This window comes from Primulina huaijiensis, chromosome 15 (genome assembly GCF_012295235.1).
Source record: "Primulina huaijiensis isolate GDHJ02 chromosome 15, ASM1229523v2, whole genome shotgun sequence".
In the NCBI taxonomy this organism is placed as follows: Eukaryota; Viridiplantae; Streptophyta; class Magnoliopsida; order Lamiales; family Gesneriaceae; genus Primulina; species Primulina huaijiensis.
In genome coordinates this window covers 21,253,231-21,281,126 of record NC_133320.1, presented here as the reverse complement: position 1 = coordinate 21,281,126, position 27,896 = coordinate 21,253,231, and the positions used below count along the sequence as shown (strand labels likewise).

General features: G+C 34.0%; 4 protein-coding genes across 7 annotated transcripts; 2 read left to right on the top strand and 2 right to left on the bottom strand.

The window, feature by feature from the left end:
- Positions 1-1,068: 1,068 nt before the first annotated feature.
- LOC140960496 (ethylene-responsive transcription factor 3-like) lies at positions 1,069-2,264 on the top strand. Its single transcript, XM_073418783.1, has one exon. The coding sequence runs from the start codon at positions 1,322-1,324 to the stop codon at positions 2,003-2,005; it is 684 nt and encodes a 227-aa protein (XP_073274884.1). The 5' UTR covers positions 1,069-1,321; the 3' UTR covers positions 2,006-2,264.
- Positions 2,265-4,985: 2,721 nt separating this feature from the next.
- On the top strand, positions 4,986-10,693 carry LOC140959490 (65-kDa microtubule-associated protein 1-like). Its single transcript, XM_073417340.1, has 11 exons — positions 4,986-5,147; positions 5,760-5,841; positions 5,956-6,159; positions 6,355-6,603; positions 6,690-6,905; positions 7,362-7,517; positions 7,606-7,914; positions 8,510-8,597; positions 9,328-9,476; positions 9,569-10,034; positions 10,587-10,693. Exons 2-10 carry the CDS (start codon positions 5,770-5,772, stop codon positions 9,842-9,844), a joined length of 1,719 nt encoding a protein of 572 aa, XP_073273441.1. The 5' UTR covers positions 4,986-5,147; positions 5,760-5,769; the 3' UTR covers positions 9,845-10,034; positions 10,587-10,693.
- Positions 10,694-12,694: 2,001 nt separating this feature from the next.
- Positions 12,695-14,000, bottom strand: LOC140960255 (long-chain-alcohol O-fatty-acyltransferase-like). The gene has a single exon (XM_073418459.1). It carries the CDS (start codon positions 13,823-13,825, stop codon positions 12,749-12,751), a length of 1,077 nt encoding a protein of 358 aa, XP_073274560.1. The 5' UTR covers positions 13,826-14,000; the 3' UTR covers positions 12,695-12,748.
- Positions 14,001-16,212: 2,212 nt separating this feature from the next.
- Positions 16,213-27,043, bottom strand: LOC140958920 (protein ENHANCED DOWNY MILDEW 2-like). 4 transcript variants are annotated; one of them, XM_073416522.1, is made up of 19 exons: positions 26,883-27,043; positions 25,902-26,314; positions 25,726-25,822; positions 25,284-25,337; positions 25,073-25,194; positions 23,933-24,029; positions 23,721-23,825; positions 22,789-23,036; positions 22,599-22,697; positions 22,328-22,519; positions 22,028-22,154; positions 21,851-21,952; positions 20,358-20,450; positions 19,013-19,054; positions 18,115-18,225; positions 17,434-17,505; positions 17,237-17,355; positions 17,080-17,143; positions 16,213-17,001 (listed from the first exon to the last, which is right to left on the bottom strand). In XM_073416522.1, exons 1-19 carry the CDS (start codon positions 26,985-26,987, stop codon positions 16,360-16,362), a joined length of 2,904 nt encoding a protein of 967 aa, XP_073272623.1. In that variant the 5' UTR covers positions 26,988-27,043; the 3' UTR covers positions 16,213-16,359. The 4 variants fall into 4 exon arrangements, with proteins under 4 accessions (XP_073272623.1, XP_073272625.1, XP_073272627.1 ...); XM_073416524.1 differs by having other exon boundaries at positions 25,902-26,320; positions 26,883-27,028; XM_073416526.1 differs by having other exon boundaries at positions 25,902-26,317; positions 26,883-27,023.
- Between the last annotated feature and the right edge of the window lie 853 nt (positions 27,044-27,896).

Sequence of the window (27,896 nt, the reverse complement as noted above, 5' to 3'; positions counted from 1 at the left end):
CGACTTTGAACAACAAACAAGCTCAACTTCGGTCTCATCGGCCTACAAATAAGATAACAAGCCGAATAATTACATAATTCACTAATAAAGCTAAAATAATTCAACTAATTTCTAAAATTACCAAAATCGGATTTATTTGCTAAAAATCCAACTCAACAATTAATTGTCAAAACTTTGTCTCAATATTCTCAATAATTCACCAATATGCATTTTAAATTCTTACAATACCCAAATCACGCCGTAAATCCAAAATTCAACTGAAAATATCGAGTTATCCAACAAATCTTTTAAATTTTGAACTTTCAAACAATACGAATTTATTCAACTAATTGTCAATGCAAAGAATAAATGTTAATGTTCTCAATCTTCTTACATTATTCTTAATAAACACTTAGTGGAAGGGCCCCAAAGGGGGCAATAAGCTTTACAGTAGACGGCAGGTAGCGGCGGATGCGAAATTAAAATAAAAAAGTTCTTAGTAGCAGAAAAGAAGATAAATATGATAGTGGATTTTATTATTAAATTTTTTTTAAGAAAAAACAATTATACTTTGTGCCTGTGTTAAGAATGATTTAAAGTTTATAATTGACTTTCATCGTAATTTGTGTTAACTATTTTCGTAAAATAAAATGAAGACGACTACGAATTAGTTGATATAGAAGCTCATTGCGCGGTCGTGCAAGAGCGAGCATGAGCTCGGACCATGACATAATGATATCATATTCGGTCACCAACAGGAACAACGTGAAATAAGTGTTATAAAACATGAATCTAGAGCTCAGATCCTCTAGATTCCTGATGGATCGAGAGATTAATTGTGGCAAAAATAATATTTTCAAAAGAGACCAAAATAATAAAATATGGCAAAAACTTGCGTGAGACGGTCTCACGAGTTGTATTTTGTGAGACAGATCTTTTATTTAGGTCATCCATTAAAAAAAATTATTTTTTATGCTAAAAGTATTATCTTTTATTGTAAATATCGATAAAGTTGACCTGTTTTATAAATAAAAATTCATAAGATCGTCTGACAAAAGAACTACTCAAAATGAAAACGTAGTTATCTAAGTGCGTGGATGAAATAAAAAGTTGGGAAATCCATCGATGCGAGTGCCAATGTAGACTTCTACGAGATGCAGCAATGGTGGGAAATTAAATTAAAATCAAATATAAAAATAATTCCTTTCCCCTTTCACACACGGTGGAGCGCGCGAATAAATTAGCTGATTATTATTGCAATCAGATCTCTCTTGTTTCTTTATGAGCTCTGTTTGATCTGTAGAAATCGATAATTTTTGTGGGTTTTCTTTCGTTTTGAGCCATGCCGAGAGGGAGAGTTGCTGCAAGGCAGGCGGCGGCCGATGGTGGACAAGCTAACGGATCTGGAGGATCTAAGGAGATCAGATTCCGTGGTGTTAGAAAGAGGCCTTGGGGAAGGTTTGCGGCGGAGATCAGGGACCCTTGGAAGAAGACCCGTGTGTGGCTCGGAACCTTTGATTCTGCCGAGGATGCCGCTCGGGCTTACGACGCCGCCGCGCTTTCTCTCCGCGGGGCGAAGGCGAGGACGAACTTCGGCCTGCCAGATAACGGCAATGGTTACCCTGATTTCAATCCTCAAGACCCTATTCTAGCTCGAATCGATGCGAACCCTAACGATCCTTTCTCGAATTCACGGTTCTACCCTCGGGAGCACCGGATAATTGCGCAGCAGAGGCCCACCTCCAGCGGGATGAGCAGCACCGTGGAGTCGTTCAGTGGGCCCCGCCAGATGGCCCCGCCGCCGCCTCGGTTTGTGCAGCGGAGAAGGAATCCTTTATTGCCGCCGATGGCTCCAGACGATTGTCATAGCGATTGTGATTCCTCATCCTCGGTTGTTGATGACGCCGGATGTGACATAGTTTCCTCTTGTAAAAAGCCCCTGCCTTTCGACCTTAACATGCCGCCGCCCGTGGATGCCTCCGCAGCAGACGTCGACGAGGTCTATTGCACAGCTCTCCGGCTCTGAGCTATACCCGGCAACGAAGATCTTGTCTTGTGGAAGAAACCCATTGGGTTTAAATCAAATTACCGAATTTTCTTTTATTTTTTTTCCTTTTTTTACTTGGGAAAAAACGAAAAAAGAAAGAAAATATGAGAGAAGAATGCTTGTAGAAAAGTTGTGAAGATCAAGATGTTATATTCTTTAGGTCTCGTCTTCTATGAGTATCTGTTGTTTGAAGAGAATTTACATGTTTTAATCCTATAAACTTCAATTTTATGATCCATATGCATAGAAGATAGTACGGTGTGTTTTCATTGTTGTTCAATGATATTGTTAATTTTTTATGCTCTCTTATGAATGGATAAAAATCCTTTGTATTTGAAGCTCAATTTTGTGAGCATATGACTACGTGAAGAATCGATTTTGATCTGTTCTCTTGCGTGCCTTGTGGCGTTTTTTTATGTATTGGTGTAACAAGACTAGTTACCTATTTGTCAAATAGGTAAAACTCCAGTCTATGCGCACACACGTATATGATTAATCTGGTTTCACGTTGGATGTGATCGGAGTTCTAGAGTTTGCGTAATCATCTAGATGTATGTGTCATATGCTCTGATTTTGCGATGGTGAGTTGAAATTTAGGTTACACAACCTTGCAAGCTCATTATCATTGTTCAAATCATCAATCTGCATTATTCATCTTGTTTTCTAGCACCTTATGCATTTCTTGAGACTATCTCAATCCAGTTTAAGTGCAAGGGTTGATGGCGAAGAGGTACATATTTTTCCTTGCTTTTTATGCATTACACTTATGTTCTGGTCACATCTTTTATTAGAATTGCAACGCCTTTTACATTGTGTTTGTGTCTATATTATCAAAGTATAACAAAACAGGTTCTTATAACAGAATTGGTGCATCTATGTTCACTTGGTTTTTGTATCACTTTAACCGACTGTTTTCTTTTTTATCAATTATTATTCATCAGACAACCTTATATTTGTTTTCATTATATCTATTGAACTACATGTGTGTATTAGATGTCTCGTGGGATTAAATTGATCGATATATTGACATTTTTGTAAATGATAGGCTATTGACGTCTTGGCATTGGTTTCTCATTTGTCGATAGTGGATCTGAAATCTAAATCAATGCATTTACCTTAAGTTCCCCTTGTGTTTACTTTTTCTTTCTTTTAAGGCATCAAATCGATTGTGAAATCCATTTAATCAATGTGTTGGTTGCCGGGATGTCCGTGGAGAGGATGACAATTCCTTTAAGAAGAGAGAAGAAGATGGCTTACACTCTTTTAAGTTTTGTGGCATGCTTAACATTCATGGCATTCTCTGATTCTTTCTAGTATTCGTGTGTACGACAGCACTCCCAAAACTACGCCAATTGAGTTGGGTGTGCAGAATGCTTGTTGCTGCAAGGCGTATTGTACTTCACTTTAATGTTTTCTATTCGCCAACAGCTTGCTCTTGATCTATGCTCCAAACATCAAACTAAGAGTTCCAAAATCTCACCTTGGCACGCGAAAACGATCAAGCTCATTTGAAAAGAACGATAGTCTCATTAACTATCAGCGCCTTACGATCTGTTTCCAGGTTTGTGGTTCTTGTTTCTTCATGTAAGTTTGATACTTTATCGGTTCTCAATTGGTACAAATCGGCTTTGTTCTTGTGCGTATACAATCGTTCTGGATCCATTTTATTCCGATAACTTNTAATTATTATAATAATAATAACAACAACAAGAACTAAATTCTATTTAAAATCAAGATATGAAATGATTTAGACGTATCCTAAAACGCGACTTTAAATGAATTGAGTATTTATTTATTGTCTATTCGATCTTTGTTAAGTCCTTACATGTTTCCAATCGATGAAAATTTTATTAATTGTTTCCGACAGTCCAATTTTTATATCACAAGCCGTACAAGAGTTCATTAATGTTGAGAAATGTTTTTCTGGTATTTGACGAATTTTTCAAATTTGAAGAAGTATCTATTCAAATTGAAAACATATGCTATATTTGACGTGGTCGGAGTTTGTTGCAAATGAGTTTCAAATATCATATCCCGTCTAAAATTTGTGACTTTGGTGTCAATGAGTTACAAGTTATTGATGGCCGATTACGATATTTTAATCAAATCTAATGTGATAAGTCGTCCATGTCTCTAAGTATAACATAGTATAGTACAAGGGTTATCCTAAAAAATTTCAAATTTCAAATTCTATTTATTTATTTAACAATTCAAAAAGTTAGACAATTAAAAGATTTAATTTTTTTGCAATTGTATATGACTTTTATTATATATTAAAGCTACACAATTGAATGACGATTCACGGTTCTTAGAATTTGAATTATTTGCGTTTCATTGGATCTTCGTATATTATAATTATAAAATATATAATTTAATTATCAAAGTGATACTACGGAGAACTCCGAACTTCTAAAACTCGAGTGGCAAAGCAAACTCGTTGGTCAATAAAATCGAGCCAATCGTAAATTCTATTTGAGGGAAGAGTATGTCTTTTGTGACACGGTCTCACGATATTCACAATAAAAAGTAATACTTTTAGCATAAAAAGTAATACGTTTTCATGGATGACCCAAATAAGATATTCGTCTCACAAAATACAGTCTGTGAGATCATCTCACACAAATTTGTGAGTGATTAAAGTTTATTGTTTAATGTTCTTATCAATATTTTTTTTGAATGAATGTGTCGTACAAAGTTATTCAATACGATTTAATTAGTTAGTGTAAGTTACAGACTACTGCTCGAATATTTATTAACGTACTCGATAAAAAAAGTTGTTATAGATTTCATCGTCATAAAAAAAATATTAATACTTGTAAGTCTTAATAATTAATAATAATAATTTGGAAATATATATGTATGTATATAATGTTGCAATTTGCATAAATAATAGCTAATAATAATTTTGATTGAAAATAATAATAATAATAATAAAATCATATAGCTGAATGATAGGAGGACATATGATTCTTGCCCCCTCGCTGCCCTTTATATCTTCTTACCTCGGTCATCTGGTGCCAGTCTTCAACTCATTACTTTCACTGGGACAAAAATAAAGTAAGCATATATACTCAGATCTCACTCGAAATCTGCATAAAGCCGACCCTTGTAGTACAATCCGGTAAGCATTGGTCTTCGTCGTTGTTTTTCTTGAGTTTTAGTGGAGAATTTGAGTAATGACGTGTGCTATTCAGTGTGTTATTTACTTTGCTGTGAAAATCTCTTTTATTTCGTCAGAAATGGTTTATTATGGAGATCTGTGTGTTTTGAAGTTTCCTGTGACTTACTTTTTTTTGTGGGGAATGTAGATTGCGGTGTTTCTGAATTTATGTATTTTTTGTGTCAACGTGGGGTTTTTGTGTTGTTGCTTGATAGAGAGTGGGTTTTTGTTTTTGTTTTAGTTTTTTTTTTTTGCTGAAATGTCGTTCCAAGTTTGATTGAATTGTGTTTAAAGCATTAATTTGATTTACTTCTATTTGTAGCTTTATCTCGATGAAGTAAAGATCAAATCACGTTTCTTGAGTTTTATGTTAAGTTGTGGGTTGAGTTGGAGCTAGAGTTTCTCTGGATTTCATTTCAGTGCGAGAATTATTTTTGTTCATATTGGGCGTGAAGTTTAAATTGCATTTCTTTTTATTATGGCTGTATTGTTCTTGTGTGTGTGCGATGAATCTTTTATGCAAAACAATGAGACTGATGATGTAGTATAATTCTTTATAATGTTTTCTTTTAGCCATAGTATAATGGCAGCAGTCGAAGCTGAAAATTACCTGCATGGACAAATTACTTGTGGATCTTTACTACAACAGTTGCAGGTAATGTATCTTCAAATTGTTGATAATGCAGTGTTAGTACTCTGTTTTCAGCAGTTTCTTACATCACTGAAATTGTCACCATGCTTACGGATACAGTACGTGTTTTTAATGTAGCAAATATGGGATGAAGTTGGCGAAGGCGATGAGGAACGAGACCAAATTCTCCTTCAGATAGATCAAGAGTGTTTGGATGTATACAAGAAAAAGGTAGATCAAGCCGTGAAATCTAGGGCACAACTTCTGCATTCGTTGGCAAATGCAAGAGTTGAACTCACTAACCTCCTATCAACACTTGGAGAGGAAACTTACATTGGAATAGTAAGTATTTGCTATTCAATTTCGTGCATTCTAAAAGTGATAATTATGCAAAAACAGCTTGAATTCTTTATCGAAGCAGCATATAGGTATTGTGTACATGCATCTTATCAGTTATTATTATAATTGTTTTTAAATTTATTTCTTTCAAAGACATCAGTTATTATAATAATGCTTTTTATATTTATTTTTTTGCAGCCTGAGAAGACATCAGGAAATATAAAAGAACAGCTTGCAGCTATACACCCTGCACTGGAAAAACTATTGAAACAGAAGGATGAGAGAAGAAAAGAGTTTGCTGATGTTCATTCTCAGATACAAAAGATATGTGCAGAAATTGATGGATCTGGTGACCAGGCGGAGAGTCCAGCTGTTGAAGAATCTGATCTTTCTGTGAAGAAACTAAATGGATTTCAAGCTCAGCTTCAAGATCTTCAGAAAGAAAAGGTGAAGTTATGAATTTTGGCAGATTATTTATTAAGTATTTCTTCTGATTTAGAAATTAATAGATTTCTTTTTGTTTAATCTTGCAGAGCGAGAGGTTACACAAGGTTCTTGAATTTGTGAGCACTATACATGATCTCTGTGTTGTCCTTGGCATGGACTTCCTTAGCACCGTCACTGAAGTTCACCCAAGCCTAAACGATGCTACAGGTGTACAGTCAAAGAGCATAAGCAATGACACATTATCTAGGTTGGCCAAGACTGTCTTAGCACTGAAGGAAGATAAGAAGCAGAGATTAAAGAAGGTAATCACAAGAGCTCCCAGCTGATTGCTGCGAGATAAATCCATACAAATGCTGGCTTTTCCAACACTGTTAGTTATATCTAATTGCGTTCAATTTCGCAAAGAATGGCACTGATTTGGAGGAGTTTTGAGAATTGCACTTACCGAGACCTTAAGAACTTGGAATTTTTCCAGGTTTTGTCGTATAATATAACAAAAATAAAGTAAAATTAAATGAATAAAACATCATACAGAGTACATTATGATGCACACTAGAATGCAAACATCGGTAAGTCAAATCATATTTTCAATTTCGCATACATTTTACTCTCTGAGTTGCATGCTTCTGCTTCAAAAGGTGTTACTCTATTGTGATGTTTTGTTCCAGAGCAAAGAGCTAAGCAATTTTTCTTATAAGAATAATCTATATGCTACGTTATTTAACTCTGCCTGTCTTTTCACTTGCCCATCGTCACAGCTTCAAGAATTAGCATCTCAACTAGTTGATCTTTGGAATTTGATGGACACTCACCAAGAAGAACGTAGCCTATTTGATCATGTTACTTACAATATTTCAGCATCAGTGGATGAAGTTACTATTCCTGGTGCTCTTGCTTTGGACCTCATTGATCAGGTATCTCAAGTATCCCGTGAAAAATTAATCTACATAATCTGTAAAAACTATTTTGTAATTTACTGATGTGGCTTTTATACTTTTAAAGGCTGAAGTGGAAGTTGAGAGGCTTGATCAGCTGAAAGCTAGCAGAATGAAGGAAATCGCTTTCAAGAGGCAGACCGAACTTGAGGATATCTTTTCTGGTGCTCATATAGAAATTGATGCTGAGGCTGCCCGTGAAAAAATATTGGCACTCATTGAAGGTAACATCGAACCTGTCGAGTTATTGGCTGAGATGGATAATCAGATTGTTAAAGCAAAAGAAGAAGCTCTGAGCAGAAAGGATATACTGGAAAAGGTTGAGAAATGGATGTCTTCTTGTGAAGAAGAAAGCTGGCTCGAAGATTACTATCGGGTAACTAGATTTATGTCTTTCCATCAAGAACTCCTGATGCTTGCGGCAATATTTCACTAAGGTGTCTCTCGGATCATAACATTGAGACAACACACTCGTTACATATTTTGCAAATTTCCAATCACAACTTTTCCTAATTCATTTTTCCAGATTATAAATTTACTGAGCAACTTGTTTCTCCTGTTTTGCAAATTTTCGATCTCAATTTGTTTTTCTTTTTAATTTATTTGTGACTTTGAAGTGCTTCTATTTCCATGATTGCACTTCGATTAATGGAAATCCATGATTTCAAATCCCTTGGACTTGTTTGGGTGCACACACTTAAAGTGAATTTAAGTTAAGCAACTTCAACAGTAATTGTGGTGGATTTCAAATTACTGTTGGGTGTGATTTGAAATTCATTCTTCAAATCCTTCCCCAAATCAAATCCTTTTTCCAAATCAGATTCATCAATCAAATCGCAACCTAGTTGAATTCTGTTAATTCTATTAATTGAATTCTGCATGCTGTTAAAATTCTGGAGATATTACTTCTTGTTTACTTGTGATTACAAGGGGACTAGTGTTCTAATGTGCCGCTGATATTGGTGAAACAGGATGAAAACAGATATAATTCCAGCAGAGGTTCACACTTAAATCTGAAAAGGGCTGAAAAGGCACGGATCTTGGTCAATAAAATTCCAGGTATATGCCTGAATATGCATATGTGACTGGTGCATCATTTAACATCGTGATCCTTATTTTTAAAATTGATTCTCCATGAGGTTTCCGTCTATATTTATTTCTAGTAAAACGAGAATATAAAACCAGGTTACTGAGCGTGGAGCGTGTCGAAATTATAGATTTCAGTAATATTGAACTTAAAATATCAATCCTGATCTCTAAGAAATAGAAACAAGTACCCCAGTCAGATAAAGCATTTTACGATGTGGCATGGAGCAATAAAAACCTATCCCCACGGGTAGAGCATATAAAAATACCTCCAGTGCCTTCATTCCATTGTTTGGCATGAGATTTTATTTCGCTATGTTGATCTTTCCCAGGAAGTTTTCAGCTCTGTGGTTTCAGATTGTTTAGAATTTGTAATCTAGTTGTGCAAAAAATAAATTTGTGAAGAATTATAAGCATCTCATGGAATGTGGAGCACATACGCCACTAGCCACTTAATTCAAGAGATGAGACCCTATATAGGGCAGGGAATCTGGATTTCCTATTTAGATCGAGCAGGAAAAAGTGGGAGGTACTTGACCTATCGATGTTATCAGAATATTAAGCATTCATGTCTCTTCATTTGTAAGTAAACTGAATGTCATTTTGTAGAAAGCGGTTATATTTTGCTTGATTCATTTTGAAATAACTTCCAGAAAAGTTCTTTAATACTATTCAGTAGTGACTTGTTTTGGTACTTGTCCAGCTCTTGTTGACAGCTTAGTTGCTAAAACTCGTGCATGGGAACAAGATCGCGGCATAACCTTTAATTACGATGGCGTTCCTCTCCTTGCGATGCTAGATGAGTATGTGTTGCTCAGACATGACAGAGAAGAGGAGAAGAAGAGGTTGAGGGTGAGTCCGTCTTCCATCCTTAGTACAATAATCCTTACGCATGCCATTTTTTGAACAGTTTTAACTATCAGTGTTTATTCACATTCATACAGGATCAGAAAAAGTTCGGCAAACAACCTAACACGGAACAAGAAACTGTATTCGGTTCAACACCAACCCCAGCTCGACAGCTTACTACGAAGAAAGTTGTTGCTCCCCGAGTCAATGGTGCAACTGGCAGAAGGCTTTCTCTCAACACAAACCAAAATGGGTCGCGATCTGTGAATAGAGATGGGAAGAGAGACACCAAGCCAATCGCACCTGTGAACTATGTCGCCATATCAAAAGAGGATGTTCCTGAGACCGAACACATACCCAGCACACCATAAGTGCCGAGGACGCAACATCCCATTAATCTGGAACACCAAACACGTTCCTAGCACTTGGAAAGTGTTCGAAACTCAAAGAATTGTTCATCCATGTATCTGTTGTGCAATACCTTGTTGTTCACTTGCTGGAGTAATGAAAAGTAGAGGATACTTGTTGCATAAAGACTTTTGTGTGATGTTTCAAAGCAGTGTTCTAAACGCGCTTGAGCTTGAAGCTCGGAAAAAACGCCCCGCTTTGGAGAAAGCGGGAAAAAACGGTAAAACTGTAGTTTGACCAAATTAAGCGTTTAATTAAGCGTACTTAAGTACAATTAATCACATCTATTTATTTTTTTTATTTTTTTATTTTAAAGATATGTCTTTTATTTTAAAATAATAAATTAAGTTTATAATTTAGATGTTTATTTTTTAATTTTAATTATGATTAAGCGTGTCTGATAATGATTTGACAAATATTTAACATTTTTAATGTGGTCTAATTGTAAAAAGAAATAAAGATTGTAATTTTGAGATTTTTACGCTTCTATAAATATGAGAATTAATGCATTAGACTTAGATTTATCATATTTATGTATTATTTTATCTATTTACTGGTTTGAGATAATTACAATTACACTAAAAATAAAAAAACGCTTTTTCACGCTTAAGTCTGTGTTAATCTCGCTTAAGCTTGAAAAGTTTGGAGCTCGACATCCGTGCTTCGGAACGCTTCACGTTTTTTATAATCTTGTTTCAAAGGTAGAGATCGGAAAAGATGTTACCCTTTTCATTGGGAATGTGCACTCATTTTGCAAATTGGTTTATGCATTTTTTTTCATTGATGAAAATTAATCGGGGCATACCAGCAAAAGAACAAACAAATATCCAAGCAAGGAGCATAGATTAAAATAATGAGTTTAAAGTTGTTTCATTTAAATTTCTATAATCCGAAGACATATATCACTCTATTATCGTATAAAAATTAGTAATTGGTTTGTATGTGGTTCAATACATTTCAAGCCATAAAGGAAGAAGAAAGAAGGTACAAATCCGGTGGGAGAATGAATTTTGGAAAACAAGTGTCACCGTCGCGAACCTCACAACTTGTCGAAAGACTTAATACGCCAACAACTATTTATCTTTATTTATTTATGACTTGATATTTATATTCTATTTTGTCTATATTTTATTTCATATGTAAAAAATATCAAATTTATTTATAAAAAAATGGTAAATAACAAAAAAATAGATAATAAATATCAACTTCTTATTTATTAATTTAAACTATTATATCCATTTATTTATTTTTAGTTTATCTATTTTCTTGTGTGTAAAAAATGACGTTTAAATTGTGAATTTTGACGTGTGTCTTTATCATCTTTTACAAATTTATTTTAAAAATATATATGTATTTTTATATATATTTATTTTCTTTGTATATGCATTTAAATTATTTTAATATAATAAACATATCATTTTAACGTACTATTTTTTTTTAAAAAAATAATTCTATGATAGATGTGAGCGATTTAAGGCTATAATAACATGTTTTCGTTAATTGTTGTTTTTAAATCTAATTTCATTTTTTAGAGTCATAAAAGGTGGTAGATTTTTGGGATAATCCATAATTATATCTCAATATTTGCTCTTATTCTCAATTCTGTCTCTCAAATTTGGCAAAAACTTGTGTGAGGCGGTATCACGGGTCGTATTTTGTGAGACGTATCTCTTATTTGGGTCATCCATGAAAAAGTATTACTTTTTATGCTAAGAACATTATTTTTTATTGTGAATATCGATATGGTTGACCCGTCTCACAGATAAAGATTCGTGAAACCGTCTCACAAGAGACCTACTACTCAAATTTTGCGTGTACAAATTATATCTGTTAAGTTTTAGATCGTATATCTAATTCTTCCAACAATTAGTTCAACGTTAACAGTTGATGACTAAAAAAAGTGAGTTTAATTTATAAGTGAAATTAGTAATTATGGATGTTGGTCGTTAATTTGGGAGACGATGACCAAACTTAAACACTGAACTAACTGTTGGTATGAAATTACTGACACAATCCAAACTTAAGAGATATAACGAGCACATGAAAAACTATAGTGAAAAAATCGAGAACAAGGACAAATTATAAAAATATAAATATTTGTAGGTATTTTTGAATATAAATATTAACAAACAATTTCTAACATGTATTATGTACTTATCATAGTTTATGTTTATCCATCTCGGAATAAATAAAAGAATAAAACATTTTATATAGAAACTGTTAAGATTGGAACTTGGACCTAACTCAATCCCAAAAGCTAGCTCGATGGGGGAGGATTGTCCAAGCCCATATATACAACTTCCAGGTATTTTATCCAACCGACGTGGGACAATTAACACATCCCCTCACGCCTAGGAATGAACAGCTGGAACGTGAAGTTTACAAATGACCCAACTATGGGTAGAACGGGTGGTCCAACACATAACGGTGAAACCTGAGTTCTGATACCATGTTAATATTAAAACTTGGACCTAACTCAATCCCAAAAGCTAGCTCATGTGGAGAAGATTATCCAATCTCATATATACAACTCTCAGGTATTTTATGCAACCGATATGGGACAATTAACAGAAACGTAACTAAATCCGGTCAAATCAAATATTAATGTCATATTTAAATTATCCAAGTTTAGATATATGTTTTAAAGAACACTTGAATAGTATTTTTGGATGGAAAATATAAAATGTTTTTACTATTTTTATATATTTTTCCTTTGGTTGATCGATGATAGTTATATTCATGCTTTAATTTCGATATCATTATTTCCATTTCGACCTCAATTCTTGTCACCACAAAAATATATATTATATAACCACAAAATATATATTATATAAAACTTTATTATACGGAAAGTGTAAATACCAAATCTAAAATTTAAGCGTAGAGATTAAACGCTGTCCCCACTCCCCAATAAGACCAAACAAAATATGGTACTCATCAAAGGTTCTTCGGTCCAACCCATTCCTAATCACTTGCGGGAAGAACAACCAACGACCAGTCACCGCCACAAACACCACCGTAAGCGGCCCCGAAACCATCCTGTGCAACCGCCACCCGCCGGCCAGGGCGGCCTTCTTCGCTGCCACCTCGACAACCAAACAGAACCCTTGCAAGACGAAGAACCATGTCACCTCCCACGTGGGACTGGCACGTGACAAGTAATAGTACATCGCCTCGTGCATCAGACCGGACACAATAAAAGTCGCCAGAATCGCAGGCGGTAGGGCCCACCTGTTGCCCAATACACGCGCAGAGATACGGCGGACGGGATGGTATACGGTGGGGCGCATAATACCGGGGACCATGAGATTCCACCTCCGGCCCCAGAAATCTTGAAGCGAGGTGGCCAAGTAAGGCTCGTTGAACTGTGGCTCGAGTTCCAAACCAAGAATGGGTCGTACTGGCGCCGCAGTAATGGCGAGAACTATCTCCACGCTGAGGTAAAGATGGAAACAGTAAAGAGCCAATATCGCGTATTGATGGAAGAAGTCCCTGAACTTGTATATGCAAACGTTAGCAGCCAAAAGTAAGCATTTGACGGCAAAGATTGCCGCTTTCTTCCATTTCTCGAGATTTGAGTATGATGTGGGAGATGGGTTCTGTTTGGTTGAGGTTTCCGTTTTGATTGGTAAGAGGGCTATGGAGATGAAATGGAGGAGAGAAAGAGGTGGGTTTGCAGATAAAGGGCCTTGATCAAAAGAGAAGAGGAGGAGCTTGAAGTTACCCAGCCAAACAAGGTAGAAAATGGTGGGTGTTGCGAGGTGGATGGAGGAGAGGTGGGTGGGGAGAATGGTGAAGAGGTAGATGATGGGTAGGATGGAGAGGAGGCGGGCGGCGCCGCCTGGGATTCTGGCGGGGATCTGGTGGCAGAAGATCAGAGACGTGGTTGCTGTTAGCCATACCTTGATGAAGCTATGAATCTCTGAATCAAAGTTCATCGTCATTGTTTTGATTTTTGAGTTGGTAGTGGTGCAGCTACAAATCTACCTGGAGAATGAAGTTTGATCTATAAATAATTTGATCTCTCTGGAGATTCCGATCACCGGAGTTGATACTAATTTTCTTCACTACTTTTCTCAGAATGAATTCTGTCATTTACCACCTTAAAAACGATAGAGGACTGTCTCTTATACACCATTTCTCCCAAAATTTGATAACTTTAATTTTTATATTTAATTTTATAAATATAATCTTTAATTCACAATTTCAAATTGTTTTTCGAAAAATACTGACATAACATCAAACATGTAGAACACATTAGCGGTAAGTGTTATGCTAGAGTCACTCATTTCTCCAATAGGAAAATAGATAAATTATACAGATTAAGTACCGTTGGGTTCTTAGTACGAGAAAATAAATAATATTTTTTAATAATAAAATATATAAAAATGATAGTTAATATAATGTTTAATTTGATCGATTAATTTGATTAATTTTGGGATAATGTGATATTATCATTTTGTTTTTTTTGAAAATATTAATAAAATATTTATAATATTATTTATTAAGGATAATATTGTAATATCAATTCAATGATTTGATTGATAATTTGATTGATGTAAGATAAATGATTGGTAGATGGATAAATAATATGTTGCAACAAACATGATATTAGATTGGATAAAAATATGAACAAATAATATAACGAACCAAACGGTAAGCTAGATTGCTATTTATAGAAACAAACCCTGAAGGAGACGGTATAAAAACGGAAGTATAATTTCTTTTTTCCTTTAAATAATTTCTTCAATTTAAATTTGTAATTGAAAAAATTTATTTAATAATGAAAATCCGGGTTGATATTTATTTAGTAATAATTTATTAACCATATTGATAAGATATTGATAGAGACTTTTATTTAAGTATTAAAAAGGTTCGATAAATATTTGCCAAATATATCCGAGCATATGATCGATTTAGTAGCAACGGTTGCGTCAAAATAGATGAATGTTTAAAAAAAAACTCTTGTGCGGATGGTCAATTTTTTTTATATATATTAGTAAAAGATGTACACGCGTTGCATGTGTTATTATTATTTTTAATTGATCAAATAATACTAAACAACTAACATGAAATTATTTCAATTTAAAGAGTTGTTCGATTTAAAAAGAAAGTTTCGTTTATGTTTTTTCTATGTAAAATATGGAGTGACTTGAAGAAAGTTTTAATAAGATAAGAAGAGTAATTATGAAATTAAATATTTTGGAGTCCTCTAAGATATATATATAATTTTCAATATATAATTTTTTTATGTAAAAAATATTATTTTTTATTTTGTAATTTTCAATTATCAAACATATAATTTTTTAAGTTAAATATTACTTAACACTACTAACTATGTTATTTTGTCATCTAGGTTTCAATTTCACTAATTTTAATAAAAATGTGCCTAATTAATAAAAAAAGATATTTCATGTATAATGATTGAATGTTACTATTGCATGATACACTCATTTATTCCATTCAAAATTGATGTGAAATCAAATATAAGTTAGTTTAAATTAATTGATAGTATACTTAGATATTTTTTTTGTCTAAGAAAGTGTGGCGTTCAAATAATTTTTTTTATTAAATGTGTAATCTTAAATTACACTAGTAAAAGATGCACACGCGTTGCATGTGTTATTATTATTTTTAATTTGATCAAATAATACTAAACAATTAACACGAAATTATTTTTAATTTAGAAGAGTTGTTCAATTTAAAAAAGAAGTTTGGTTTAGATTTTTTCTATGTAAAATATGGAATGAATTGGGGAGTTTTAGTAGGACAAGAAGGATAATTATGAAATTAAATATTTTGGTGTCTTATAAGGTAGTTACTCTCTAATGGTCTCATATTTAATATTATAGTATAGATAATCATAAAACTGAGGGTCAAATTATAAATATAATTGACAATATCTTAATAAAAATATTTGTTCATTATGTTAAAAAAAAATGTTTTTTTAATGAGAAAATTACATTGATGACATTTCAATGGACTTTCACTCAATAGTTTATAAACTAGCAAAGGGCTTATAAAAAATGTCTGATGCTAAGATTCCAAATTCCATAAGAAATTTTGGATTCCTGAATCTCTCTCCCCAACTCAAAATAAAAAAAGAAGTTCATAAACTAGTTTCTGAGATTTTTTTATGGTGTATCTAATGAAATTTTTTGAGAAGTAATGATATATTCTGTAATTCTTATCATGATGAAACCAGAAATTTGGCGTGAACAGGTGATTTAGCACTCTGAGAGATTAAATTTAATTATTAGTCAAAAAACTTAAATAAATAAAAAAATTTAAAAAGATTTCATGTATGAATCTCGCTGAAGTGAAATCATGCTAAAACTAAAAAAAAATTGTTTAAGATACTCGTTATTTGTTAATGGATGTGCTAAAATGTTATTTCAGAAGATGAAAATCTATTCTAAATGTCTACATAATCACAGAAACTACTGAAAGTCTAAGAAATAAACACGTCCAATGCAATCTATTCTTCTAGCCAGCCAGCAGAATTCTGTGGAGGAAAGGGTAGACAAGGGCCTGAAGCAAAGCCTAATGGACGGACTCGAATTTGAGGCTTCGGTTCTTTAGAGCCATTTGTTAAGGATGCTTTCGACGGGATACTATCACTGCTCCTCGCGATTTTCCCATTTGGTGAAGCAGGGTCAGATATTGAATGACTGCTAGAGGAATTTGAACGATCCTCATCCGAGACCATATTACTTGGTGTTCTTTTCCTTTTCACTCCACTAAACATATTTGGATTCTCCCTCAGTAGATCATTCTCGCAGGCCAAGGCTTGGTTCTTCTCCCCACCACTGCCGCTGTTGTAGCTGGTGCAATCTTCCTTTGTAGTCAACATGGTCTCTTGTTCCAGGGTTTGTTGTTTATTATCTACGAGATTAAATTCACCAAAGTTCACAAGACAATCATCAACATGCGCCAAGTCTTGCTTTTCGTTCGACTCTGGATTCGTTTGAGTTTCAGACAAGTGCCCATGCTGTTTAGCAATAGCTTTGTGTTTTTGGGTCCAATCCGGACTACTCCAAAGATGAAGTATCGGTGCATTCACATTCAAATCCTCAAGTTGTTCTCCACTCACATCGACAGATCCAGGTATATAAAATGACTGAAACACAAAGGCAAAGCACTTGAAGTCTAGAGTGGGGTGCAGTGAAACTTCAAAACAAAGAAAAGAAGCACTTACATTGCCCATAAACATTTTATCATCCTCCCAAATCAAATCATACGGAAAGTCCTTATTATCTAACCTAAAAGATGGAAAGGAAACAAAATTGGTCTTTGGTTCGTACTTTGTTCTTTATTTGGTTTTTTGAAGAAACAGTGCAAATTTCAAAACGTACCGCTGTGTCCCCCGAGGAGCAATAAGGATCAGAAGCTTGGGCTTAAACTCGAGAGCTTTCTTAATAAATTTATCATCAAGGTCTCCATCAGTTCCAGAAGGCGGATGCAACCCCATGATCTATTGAAACAACAGAATCAGAAGTAAATAATTCGATTGAGACATGAAATTGGTTGATGCAGAAAGAGAAGTTCTTACCAACCGTGACCCTTCTATTATCACATCCGGTCTTACTTCCATCCAATCCTTTCTTTCAAAGTTGAAATCATTCTGTAAAACCAGGGAGATAAACGGAAACATATCTCAATATCTTTTACTTGTTCAATATCGTTTATAAAACAAGTATTATGAACTAGAAACCTGCAAAAAAAATTCATTTCCGTGACTAGATTCCTAAGACTACGACTAATGAACAATGCAAGAAATCTAATAGTACAAGCATTATGAAATCAATTCATTGGGCTATATGTGCAGCCTGTGAAGAAAGTGATCTCTGGAATGATGAAACCATAATGGTTAAAAAACAAGAAGAAGAAAGATATCAGATCTAGGTACTTTTGTGGTTGTTGACCTGTTGTAGATAATGGATGTCTTACTATAGTTGATCAAAATGACTTTGGGGCAAGGTGATTTTCTTAGAAAGAAAGAATGTTGTTCAAGAGAAAAAATCAACTAGTAATAGCAAGTTTTGGTCCTGAAGATAAGCAAGCACAATATTTATGACAAAAAGTTTTGAGTCCAAACAACACGCTAAATAGGCATATTCTGGGTCTTATTAACCAGATAAAGAAAAAGAGACATCCAGAAATTGTTTCTATGACTAAACTTCTATTCTACAGTCGATTTAAAATACCAAAGAAAGGGGATAGAGGTATTGACCTTAGCTTGTAAAATGTCATAGTTTTTAAATGAGCAGCTCTTTCCCACTTCATTCAGCTTCTTCTTCATAAAGCAGCTAAAGTCGTTTGACCCGCAACCAAAATCAACAACCTAATCACAAGAATAAAATAACTCAGCTTAGTACAACGATCGAGAGACATTTGGTGGTATATAATCACATTTCCGTCTAAGAAAGTGTTTGAATAAACTCATTTAAAATAGTTTATAAGCTCTTACATATTATAAGTTGTTTTAAGAGCTTATAAGTTGTAAAGGCTTATTTTATTTAAAAAAAGTTGTTAAAATATTTTGATAAACTTATTTTAAACAACTTAAAGATGTTTGTCTTTGGTATTATAGGATCTTTTTATTATCAAAATTACAAAAAAAGATATAATATTGTGAGTTAATGTGAGTAGTTATATACATATGGTTATGTATATATATGAAAATAGTTTTATATTTAATATTTAAAAAAATAAATCTATTTTATATTTATATTTATATTTAAAAAAATTTATGTTCTCGGTAGAAAAAATATTTAATATTATTTGTAATGTGTGAAGATAAAATGTTGATTAAAAAAATTGCAGTTTTTGTTTTTTTATATCTTAATAAAAAGATAGAACAAAACCGGATTTTAAATTTGATAGAAAATAAACTGATAAAACAACAGAATGTTCAAATGACAACTTTTCACATAAAATTTACCATGGTTCCAAAAACTCAAAACTCTAATTCAACCTGTGGCTGAAGATTTTAAGCCATGTTAGGACGGCCCAAGAAAAGAACAAATAAAGAAATTACATGAGTAAAGGATACTGGAAGAAATAGAACAAGGATACAAAAATAAATCCACTTAATGACACAAGAAATAAAGAATGATTTAGGTTTTTACCATGTCACCATCTTGAACATACCAATGAAGCTTATTAACTATCTGCAGGATAAGCTCAGACCGTCAATATGTAGGAAAGAAACCAAAATATGATGATCACAAATATTATGCAATAAAAAGTACATTAATACATCAGCTAACAAAAGCACAACATTAACCTATCCATCATGGTGATCAGGTTGCGGGTGGATAAGACAGGGTAAAATGTTTAATACATAATAATGTCTTCTAGCCCCAAAAATCATAAATAAAAAAATATCGCCATGAAAGGCATACTCAAACTTTTCTCATGTTGAAATTATAGTTTTACTGAGGAAAAATAATGACACTGAACTTTAGATCAAGGTTGTAAATGGCGAGAGGCGGTGGCGGGGCGGTCACGCCTAGGCGGTTGAATTTTTTAAAGTAATTTTTTTTATAGATAATCATATATAATTATGCAATATAATCACAAATAGTCATCATTTTTATGTAAAATGTGCAATTAAATAATGCTTAAACACAAAGAAGCTTCATACAATATAATATCAATAGATAATGTGCAATTAATAAAGATTCATCATCATATTAATACTATTAAGCTAACAAAGTAATATATTTACTTTTACCAAAAAACTAAGTTTAAATTTCAAAGTTTCAATCAATTATCCATCATTAGAACAAGTAGTATACTATACAGAATATTTAAGTTAGGCATTGCATATTATAAAAAAAGTAAGATAAATAATAAATATGCAATGCCTAACTTAAATATTCTGACTGCTGGCGGCGGTCGGCGGCGGCGGTCGGTGTGTGGTGGTTGAGACTTGAGAGTGAAAACCAAAAATAAAATAAAGAAAGTGAGGTGTACTATGGTTTTGATATTTAAAATTAGCTGACTTTGACTAGGTTTTAAAATTGTTGACTAAGTTTTTAAAATTGTTGATTAGGTTTTTAAAATTGTTGACTACAATTTAAAAATCTTGACTGCCCGCCTGCTCGCCGCCTCCCCAACGCCGCATAGCTTGGGCCGCCTAAAACACCAGCCTCATGCATAGCGCTAGGCGGCCCTCGACCGCCATTTAGAACACTGCTTTAGATTGCATAACATGCAAGAACAAAACCTGGGTTGCCAAGAATAAGAGCAGAGAAACTACTAGCCTAAAAGCATGTAATCTCTAGAATGCTGAGAGTTATAGTACCCAGTACTAAGCTGAGTGCTACTACGAGTACAATCAAGTGAGTTTTAATTATAAAAAGTGCAAGGGAAGTATCTGAAAGAGGAAAGAATTATAGCTAGCCCATAAGAACTATTCCTATCACCACAAATTTATCTTCTCAAAAAGGCTAAGGAAGATGGACTGACTTCTTTCAATTTTTCCATTTTGGTGAAATGGCGACCAAAGGATATGTAGTTCATGCCATCTAGAAAAGGAGCAAGATATATTTTCATCTTGTTCTGCAGAAAGAAAGTAGCTAAATCAGTAAAACACGAGGCCTATAGTACATAATTCGGTGTTCCAAGAATCAGACATGCCACTTCTATAACATGTGCCAGAAACTTTTGGCTGAGATAATTATCACCAATGATATTTAGCCATCCAAGTCACAGCGTTGTTTCGAAAATTGTCTGCCTTCTTTGATCTTTGGGAAGTATGGGCCCAAATGACAGAACATGCATCTATTGGCTATAAAGCTTAAGCAACCAAACAGTTGGATGACTTAAGTCATGCAACAAATAAGTCAGCAATATTAGACCCACAAAAATGTCCTCGCAACCATCATAGAATCTATAGGTTAGATCTCTTAACTGCATGTTATGTTGCCAGCAACTTGTTTTCTATTGTATCATTGATTCCAGTCATAGTAAATTGGAAATGTGGCGGGCGAGGACTTTTCGTTAGAAACATGGTAATTGTTTGCATTCTAGATGCCATTAACTATTTCATAAGAATGTTATTAACATAAGAAACCATATTCTCTGTCCTAAGTAAACTGCATCTCAACAGGGTTTGAGTCATAGTAGCATTTCTGTTTGCATGTGCAAATATTTATTCTCTAGCGCACACAATCTCACAGATATTTAGTAGCCACAATTTTACCAACCTTTACCTACAAGCTAAACTTTATAAACCTTCACAAAAGCACAAGACTTTTTTCTTTCAAATTCAGGTACGGCTGAAAAGGAACACCCATCCGCAAACTAGCCAAAAAAAATTACCCAAATTTTCCCGTCCTAGGATTCACATGCTCTCCGAGAATGAAGCAGTAATAAGACCAAATTCCCATGAATTTATATCTTTATTACTAGCACATTGACATGGCTCAAATATTTTTTTCTACATAATTTGGTTGATCAAGTATTTCACATCTTGGCAAGATACTCTCATCAGTAGGCTCTGGTGAAATCCGAAAGTGAGTAGCGCCCCCGGCCCCAACACCCCCCCCCCCCAAATCAAAGAAGCTAATACAAGTTTTAATTCATCAGAAACAGGAACTTTTCCCGAAATAAATGTTCCTGCCCTCTTTCCATTGCAAAAAAACAGCTTACTGAGTTTCCCTGAGTATAGCTTCTCCTATTTTACATATCATCCAAATACACTACAACTTCCTTCAATAAGATCCTAATTCCTAATTCTACAAACACACAGAGATTCATAATGTCAATCAAACATGACCCATTTTCAGAAAGTCCTATAGGAATTGGGGCGGCCCGGGAGTGAGAGCACAAGAGTGGTTTGATTCATTAACATAACATAAATCCACCAGATACAATCATACAAACAAGAGCATAAAGAAAACATGAGAAGGAATGATCAAAGCAACAAGCTACAAGCCTAAAACCGTAAAACAAATTACCTTCCAGTTCATAACTTGAAATAGAATATCAGTACCACAAAAAGTTTTGGCATCTTGAACACTGCCTCCTCCCTCCAATTTTTGCAGCGCAGCACGTACAGCCTGCCAAGACACGAGTATTCAACTTTAAATGTAATTGGAAAAAACAGAGGCTACCCAAAGAACTTGAGCACATACCTCAACAGAACACTCCACCTTCCCCGAGGTGAAGTCCACAGCAAATGGTGAGGATTGTGCTTTATGCTTTTCTATTAATTTTTCAATTGTTACTGAGGATGAAGCATTTTTCATCACAGTCAATATTCTGCATTAAGAGGGAAAAAGAACACTTTATGATATTGTGCACGAGGGTGAGGCGGAATCAGTGAAAACCCATGGATGCTTATGTATCTGAATCCCAAAATAAAGGAGATATGGGAATGTGATGGTTTGTGAGAGAGCGATAGAGGCAACCACAGGTAAGAAAAAGCACATCACCTTTTCTTTTTATCAGCATAGAGATTCAATGAACTGTCTGCCATCTTCACAATGGGCTCAAGCTCAACATTTCGAGTATTCTCCAATTCATCACCAATATTTTGTCCCCTTGCAGACTCCACTGGTTCAGACACTGGGAATTTTATGTGGTTTCTGACCGGTGTGGATGTTTTTAAGTCTATATCATGTTTTCTGATGGGAAGACACAATTTCGGAATAAAAAATCTTTATATTAAAGCACATTAACTCAGCTAAGGCTTAGGGTACTCACAAACAGTAAATTAGTATTCGATCGTTAGGAATAAGCCCCTCCCAAGCCCTTTGAACAATGCCTTTGCTCAAATCCACATCCTTTTCAAACACAATTTTCCTAGTTGATGCATAAGAAACTTGTGCAATCAAACCACGATAACAGGATAAAAAAGTAATCTCAATGAATATGCTAAGAGAATAAGGAGCACCTTGGCAAACATTTTCGGTGGTATGAGCGAGGGCAACGGCGACAAATTCCAAACCGCAAATCACCAACTGCATTCACTTCTAATTCCTTACAGCTGTAACATATGTGTCGAGGGCATGCAAACTGTTTGCCCCCAGCTATCTTTTTCCTGTGCTCTTCTGCGGCAGCCTCATCTCCGGGATGAAGAAGTTTTGCAACACAATGTGGATGGTAAAAGTGACCGCAAGCTCCATTAACACAACGAAAGACCTGTAAATGTCCAGCAAAACATCTAACTTATTTGCTGATGCCAATCTATGGCAACAGATGTGATAATCTAAAGTATAAAACAAACTTAGGGTGTGTTGGGATAGTAGGACAGAGAATTGCAAGTCATTATAAATTGATTTCATTTGTTTTGATATTATTGAATTATATGACTTTCCATTTCTTCACTCGCCATTTTGAGCTTTTGTGAAGATAACTATAATGGATTATTAATTCACCGACACTGGAGTCCTGTCAAATCATACTCAAATATTTTCTTTAGATGCAAATCTATTCATCCAAATTCAATGTTAACAACTAAGGGTGTGTCACTTGTAAGATTCCGATAAAGAGTCCAAGACTTACTTCCAAAAGGAGTAGGGCAGATATAAAACTTCCATGTGGTAACTTCCAAGGGATAGGAAATAGAAGTGAGAAAGCCGCGAAGTAAGTCAGTTTCTAACTACACAAGTCACTAAAGTAAGATAGAGTTAACGGTGTTGGACAGGTACAGTTAACCAGAAGGTGTTCATCAAGCTTCATCATAGTCCAACTACAAGCCGAGTCCAAAACTCATAATTTGCTCTGTGTATATACTAAAATTTTCCATTTTCACATGACCATAACAAATAACAAGATGCATCTTGTGAAAACCTGAAGCTCTATCAGTATTAAAGGAACACGAACCTCAGCTCCAGATAATTCATCGGAAGATCCCAAATTCCCACAGCCGAAGCACTGATGTTGCTTAAGCTCGCAATTTTTACAATAAAATTCAACCTTTTCAATCGCCTAAATAGAAAATGCAGAGTTTCATGCACGCCAAAAAAATTTAAGGTAAATAAAAACTCAGAGAAGGAGCGGAAGGAGGTGGGAAACAACACAAGCTGAAATCGTACTTCATATTCTGCCTCAGAGTAACCTAGAGACGGACACGATGAATCAGCACCATCTTCCACAGTTGGATGGAATGACCTAAGGCACTTCCCTTCACAACTGATTTAAAAAAAAAAAAGAACAAGAAAGATTAAAAACAAGATAAAACAAATAGATTTCTAAAACAAAAAAAGAAGTAAAACATGGTGATAGTACAAAGGTCACGAGTAATAACAATTAACGAATAAAAGACAATTAAAATGCAATCTAGGAGTGATTTCATATTTATTTCATGTTATAAGAAGAAAATGATGAAAAGAATTTGCTGAACGAGAAACATTTCTAACAAAAAAACTCTCTTTCTAGAGAAACAACAGTTGGCAATATGCTGATGGGTGCATGTGCATGATCTCCTCAAAAACTACCCAATTCAATCTCTAAGGTTAGCAGAAAATTTAACATTTGCAGAAGGATGAACATTTTGCTGATGGTTTGTACACTTTATCATCTCAAAAACCAAGATAATAGTATACATTTAAATAATCAATAATATCAAATAACTGGAAAAACCCATACAGAATGGGTGCATGTAATATTAAAAGTGCAAATCATGGCTACAGTAGTAAAATGTTACTACTTGTGAAAACAAAATATTGATATAAAATACAAATTAAATTCGTCAATACATGCACATGTCCAGGAAGTCACCCACTCAGGATTTCATCTTGGGCTCCACGGCAATAATGCATTCACATGCTATCATTTACTTGCAATTAGTATTAAATGATTTTTCAAAAAAGGGGAAATATGTATTCTTCCTGTAAATTACAGGCCCCACCCAGAAAGTCTTTCTTTCAGTTTGGTTTCTGAAAGTAATACTACCTGTTTCTGAATTTCAGTTGGGGAGAAAGAGAATCCAAAACCATTTGGCCACTTTTTTTATGAAGTATAGACTATAGAGTAATGCCATGTTATTTTTTTATTTAATCCCATTGGCCATCGCATATTTTCCGCTTTCCCATAAACCTGTTTCTCAAACAAACTATGCAGTTCTAGCTCTCCTCCATTTATGGCAGTACAGATAATTTAGATCACTAGATACAGACAAGTGTAAAACAATGTCTGTAGCACAATGATGTCAGACCGAAGGAGATATAACATACATGAGCAGTCTTCCACCATTATCACAAATTGCACAAACATCATCTTCCCCGGACTCATTGTCATCATTTTTACCAACCTCATCTTTAACTACGCAAGCACGCTTTGGAGGAATGTGGGAATGCTGGAAAGCAAAGAATTTCTAGAAGTCAATAATTTTTATAAATCAAGTTGTGATTGGCATAGAGACAAGATGATAAGCAAAAGCACAACCTTGATAGAAGGTTTCGTCTTCCTGGGCTTCTCCTTGAGAAATGCAACTAAATGCTGTTTGATTAAAACATTTACAATGCAAAAGGATTAGACCAGAAATGGAAAGTCAGTTTATCAACAAACAAACAATTCTGAACATCTTTACAGCAATCTGCCAGAACCAAAAAGATAGTGAACTGCCAATTTTAATTCCAAGTTTCATGCCTCGTGAATCTATCTATCATCAAGTCCACGAGATTGAGGATATTAAGGGAGTAACTTTAACCTCAAAAACCTTCAAGATGACCACTAACTTACTCTCAACTCCATGCCACGATTAAAATTTTTTAAATTCTTGAAAAAAATGGGAACTTTGAATGATAACACAAGCCTTGGTGATATTGCAACAGATTGGATCACTGAATATTTGCCTTCTATGATAAAGTCTAACCAGAGAACAAACCTCGCATTTTGCCAATGTCTCATCCCTCTTCACAGTTTCTGTAATTAAAGAGAAGTGATCTACCAGATCATCCACAGAAGGCTGACACATGGATATGCTAAAATCGAATGAAAAGGTGAGAAAAGAGTGGAAAGGTACAGAGACATCAAACATGCAGCAATTTCCATGTTAAAAACCTGAGCACGTTTGATAAATGATCCCACAACGCCCTCCAAGATTTTTTTGGATTCCATTTCATAAAGTGCAGGGTATGCACAGTGATCAAGATTTTCCTGACGTACTTTGCATATGACTTCCTAGGTTTCAAAAGGTTGATCCAGTAACCTTGTTTAGAAAACACAGAGATCGTGGGTTTCTCAAATGAAATATCAAACCTCCAAGCTATAACCTGCTTATTGTAGATGTTTCGAATTCGACGATCAGTGGTCCCACGTAAAAAAAAATTCTTTTGGTTTCTGCTGGGAGTCTCGACATCATTCCAACAGAGAGGTAACTTATCAAATGAAATGGGAGCATCCTTATCAACAACAAATTCATAGTCTGACACACTGCATGGCACTGTTTTATCCGCTTCATCTGGAGGTGCCATCTACTTCTTCAAAATGCCCAAAAAAATCAATTTTTTAGACAACCCCAGTATATTTCCATGATAACACAGTAAAAAAAACAACAAAAAAACGACAATTATGAGCAGCCCAAAGGGATTAATAATTGTCGAGTCAATTTTGCAATGCCAGTAACTTCAGATATTGAATTGCTCGTAATTTTTTTCCCGAATGAATTCTTCATCTGGTGCTGTCAGAATGTATTTTTTTCCAGTTCTTTCAAACACCCCCTCCCCAAAGGACTAAAAACAAAGCAGAACAAAAAAAAAAACCGAGAAGAAAACAGATTACTGATATAACGTATCCGCACATCTTTCTTCAACCTATCAATTCTTTAATTTCTCCTTTCGAACCAAATAAAAAATAAAAAAATTGAAACCAGAGATTATTATCAAAAACCCACTCAAATTTTTTTAACCAACATCTGGTAGAATGTAACAATCCCTTCAAGATTCCATCTTCACCAAATTCCACGCAATTCACTGGAAAAATCACTGCGCCACACCCAGTTTCACGAATAATAAATCTAAACACAGAACATCGAATTATTACCGTATAAAGTAAACGATCACCAAAAATCGTCCAGGATATTAGACAAGTAAAGGAACCAAGGTTCTCCACAATCTGGCACTGTTTAAATACAAGCTTGCGAAGCATTAATCTGGCAGGATTCTTCCAAGCGGAACATTGAGTTCGGTTCGAAAAGTTAAATTTATTTTTGGTCCGATCATCAATTTTTTATTGAATTATAAAATAATTTTTACTTTTGATCCATATTTTTTATTTTATACCAAAATATTAAATTATCTTTTTTTATTCATATATTTTCCAAATTTAAATCGATATGGCTAATTTGATTTTCAAAAAATTTACTTTGTGCTTTCGAACAAATAAGATATGAAATTGGTTTTCCATAAATAATTTGACTAATAAATACACTTTAAAGATAACAATTAACAACACTTCAATTTATATTATTTTATTCCTTTTAAAATAACTTTAATAATGCTTAAAGTCAAATATAGTTAATATAAATAATAATTTATTTGATTAATTTTGAGATAAGATTATAAACTATCATTTTTTTAATAATTAAAAAATATCAATAATACTATTTATTAAGAATAATGTTGTAATTTAAATATAATGATTGGATTTGTATAAAATAAATAATTAATGATTTGATTGATATGAGATTAATAATACTATTTGATTTGATCGATAGATAATAATTTGTTTGATTTGATCGATTGAATTTGAAATAAGATTTGAATAGAAAGTTTTCAAAATTTATAATATTTGTTTTTATGTTAATGTATGTTCATTAAATAGGTTATTTGATTAGTGTGATATGAAATGAAAACATACCTTTATTTATCCAAACTTTGTTTATCATATTGTAAATTTTGTTGATAAATATGTTTGGTATAAATCTCGAATAGCATGTTGATTGTACACAATATTTATTTTATGAGATTCGTGTTTTAAGTTTTATCTTTTCATGCCAATAATAAATGTTTACTCGTTAAATATAATGTTTACAACAACTATAAAATATTATACTAA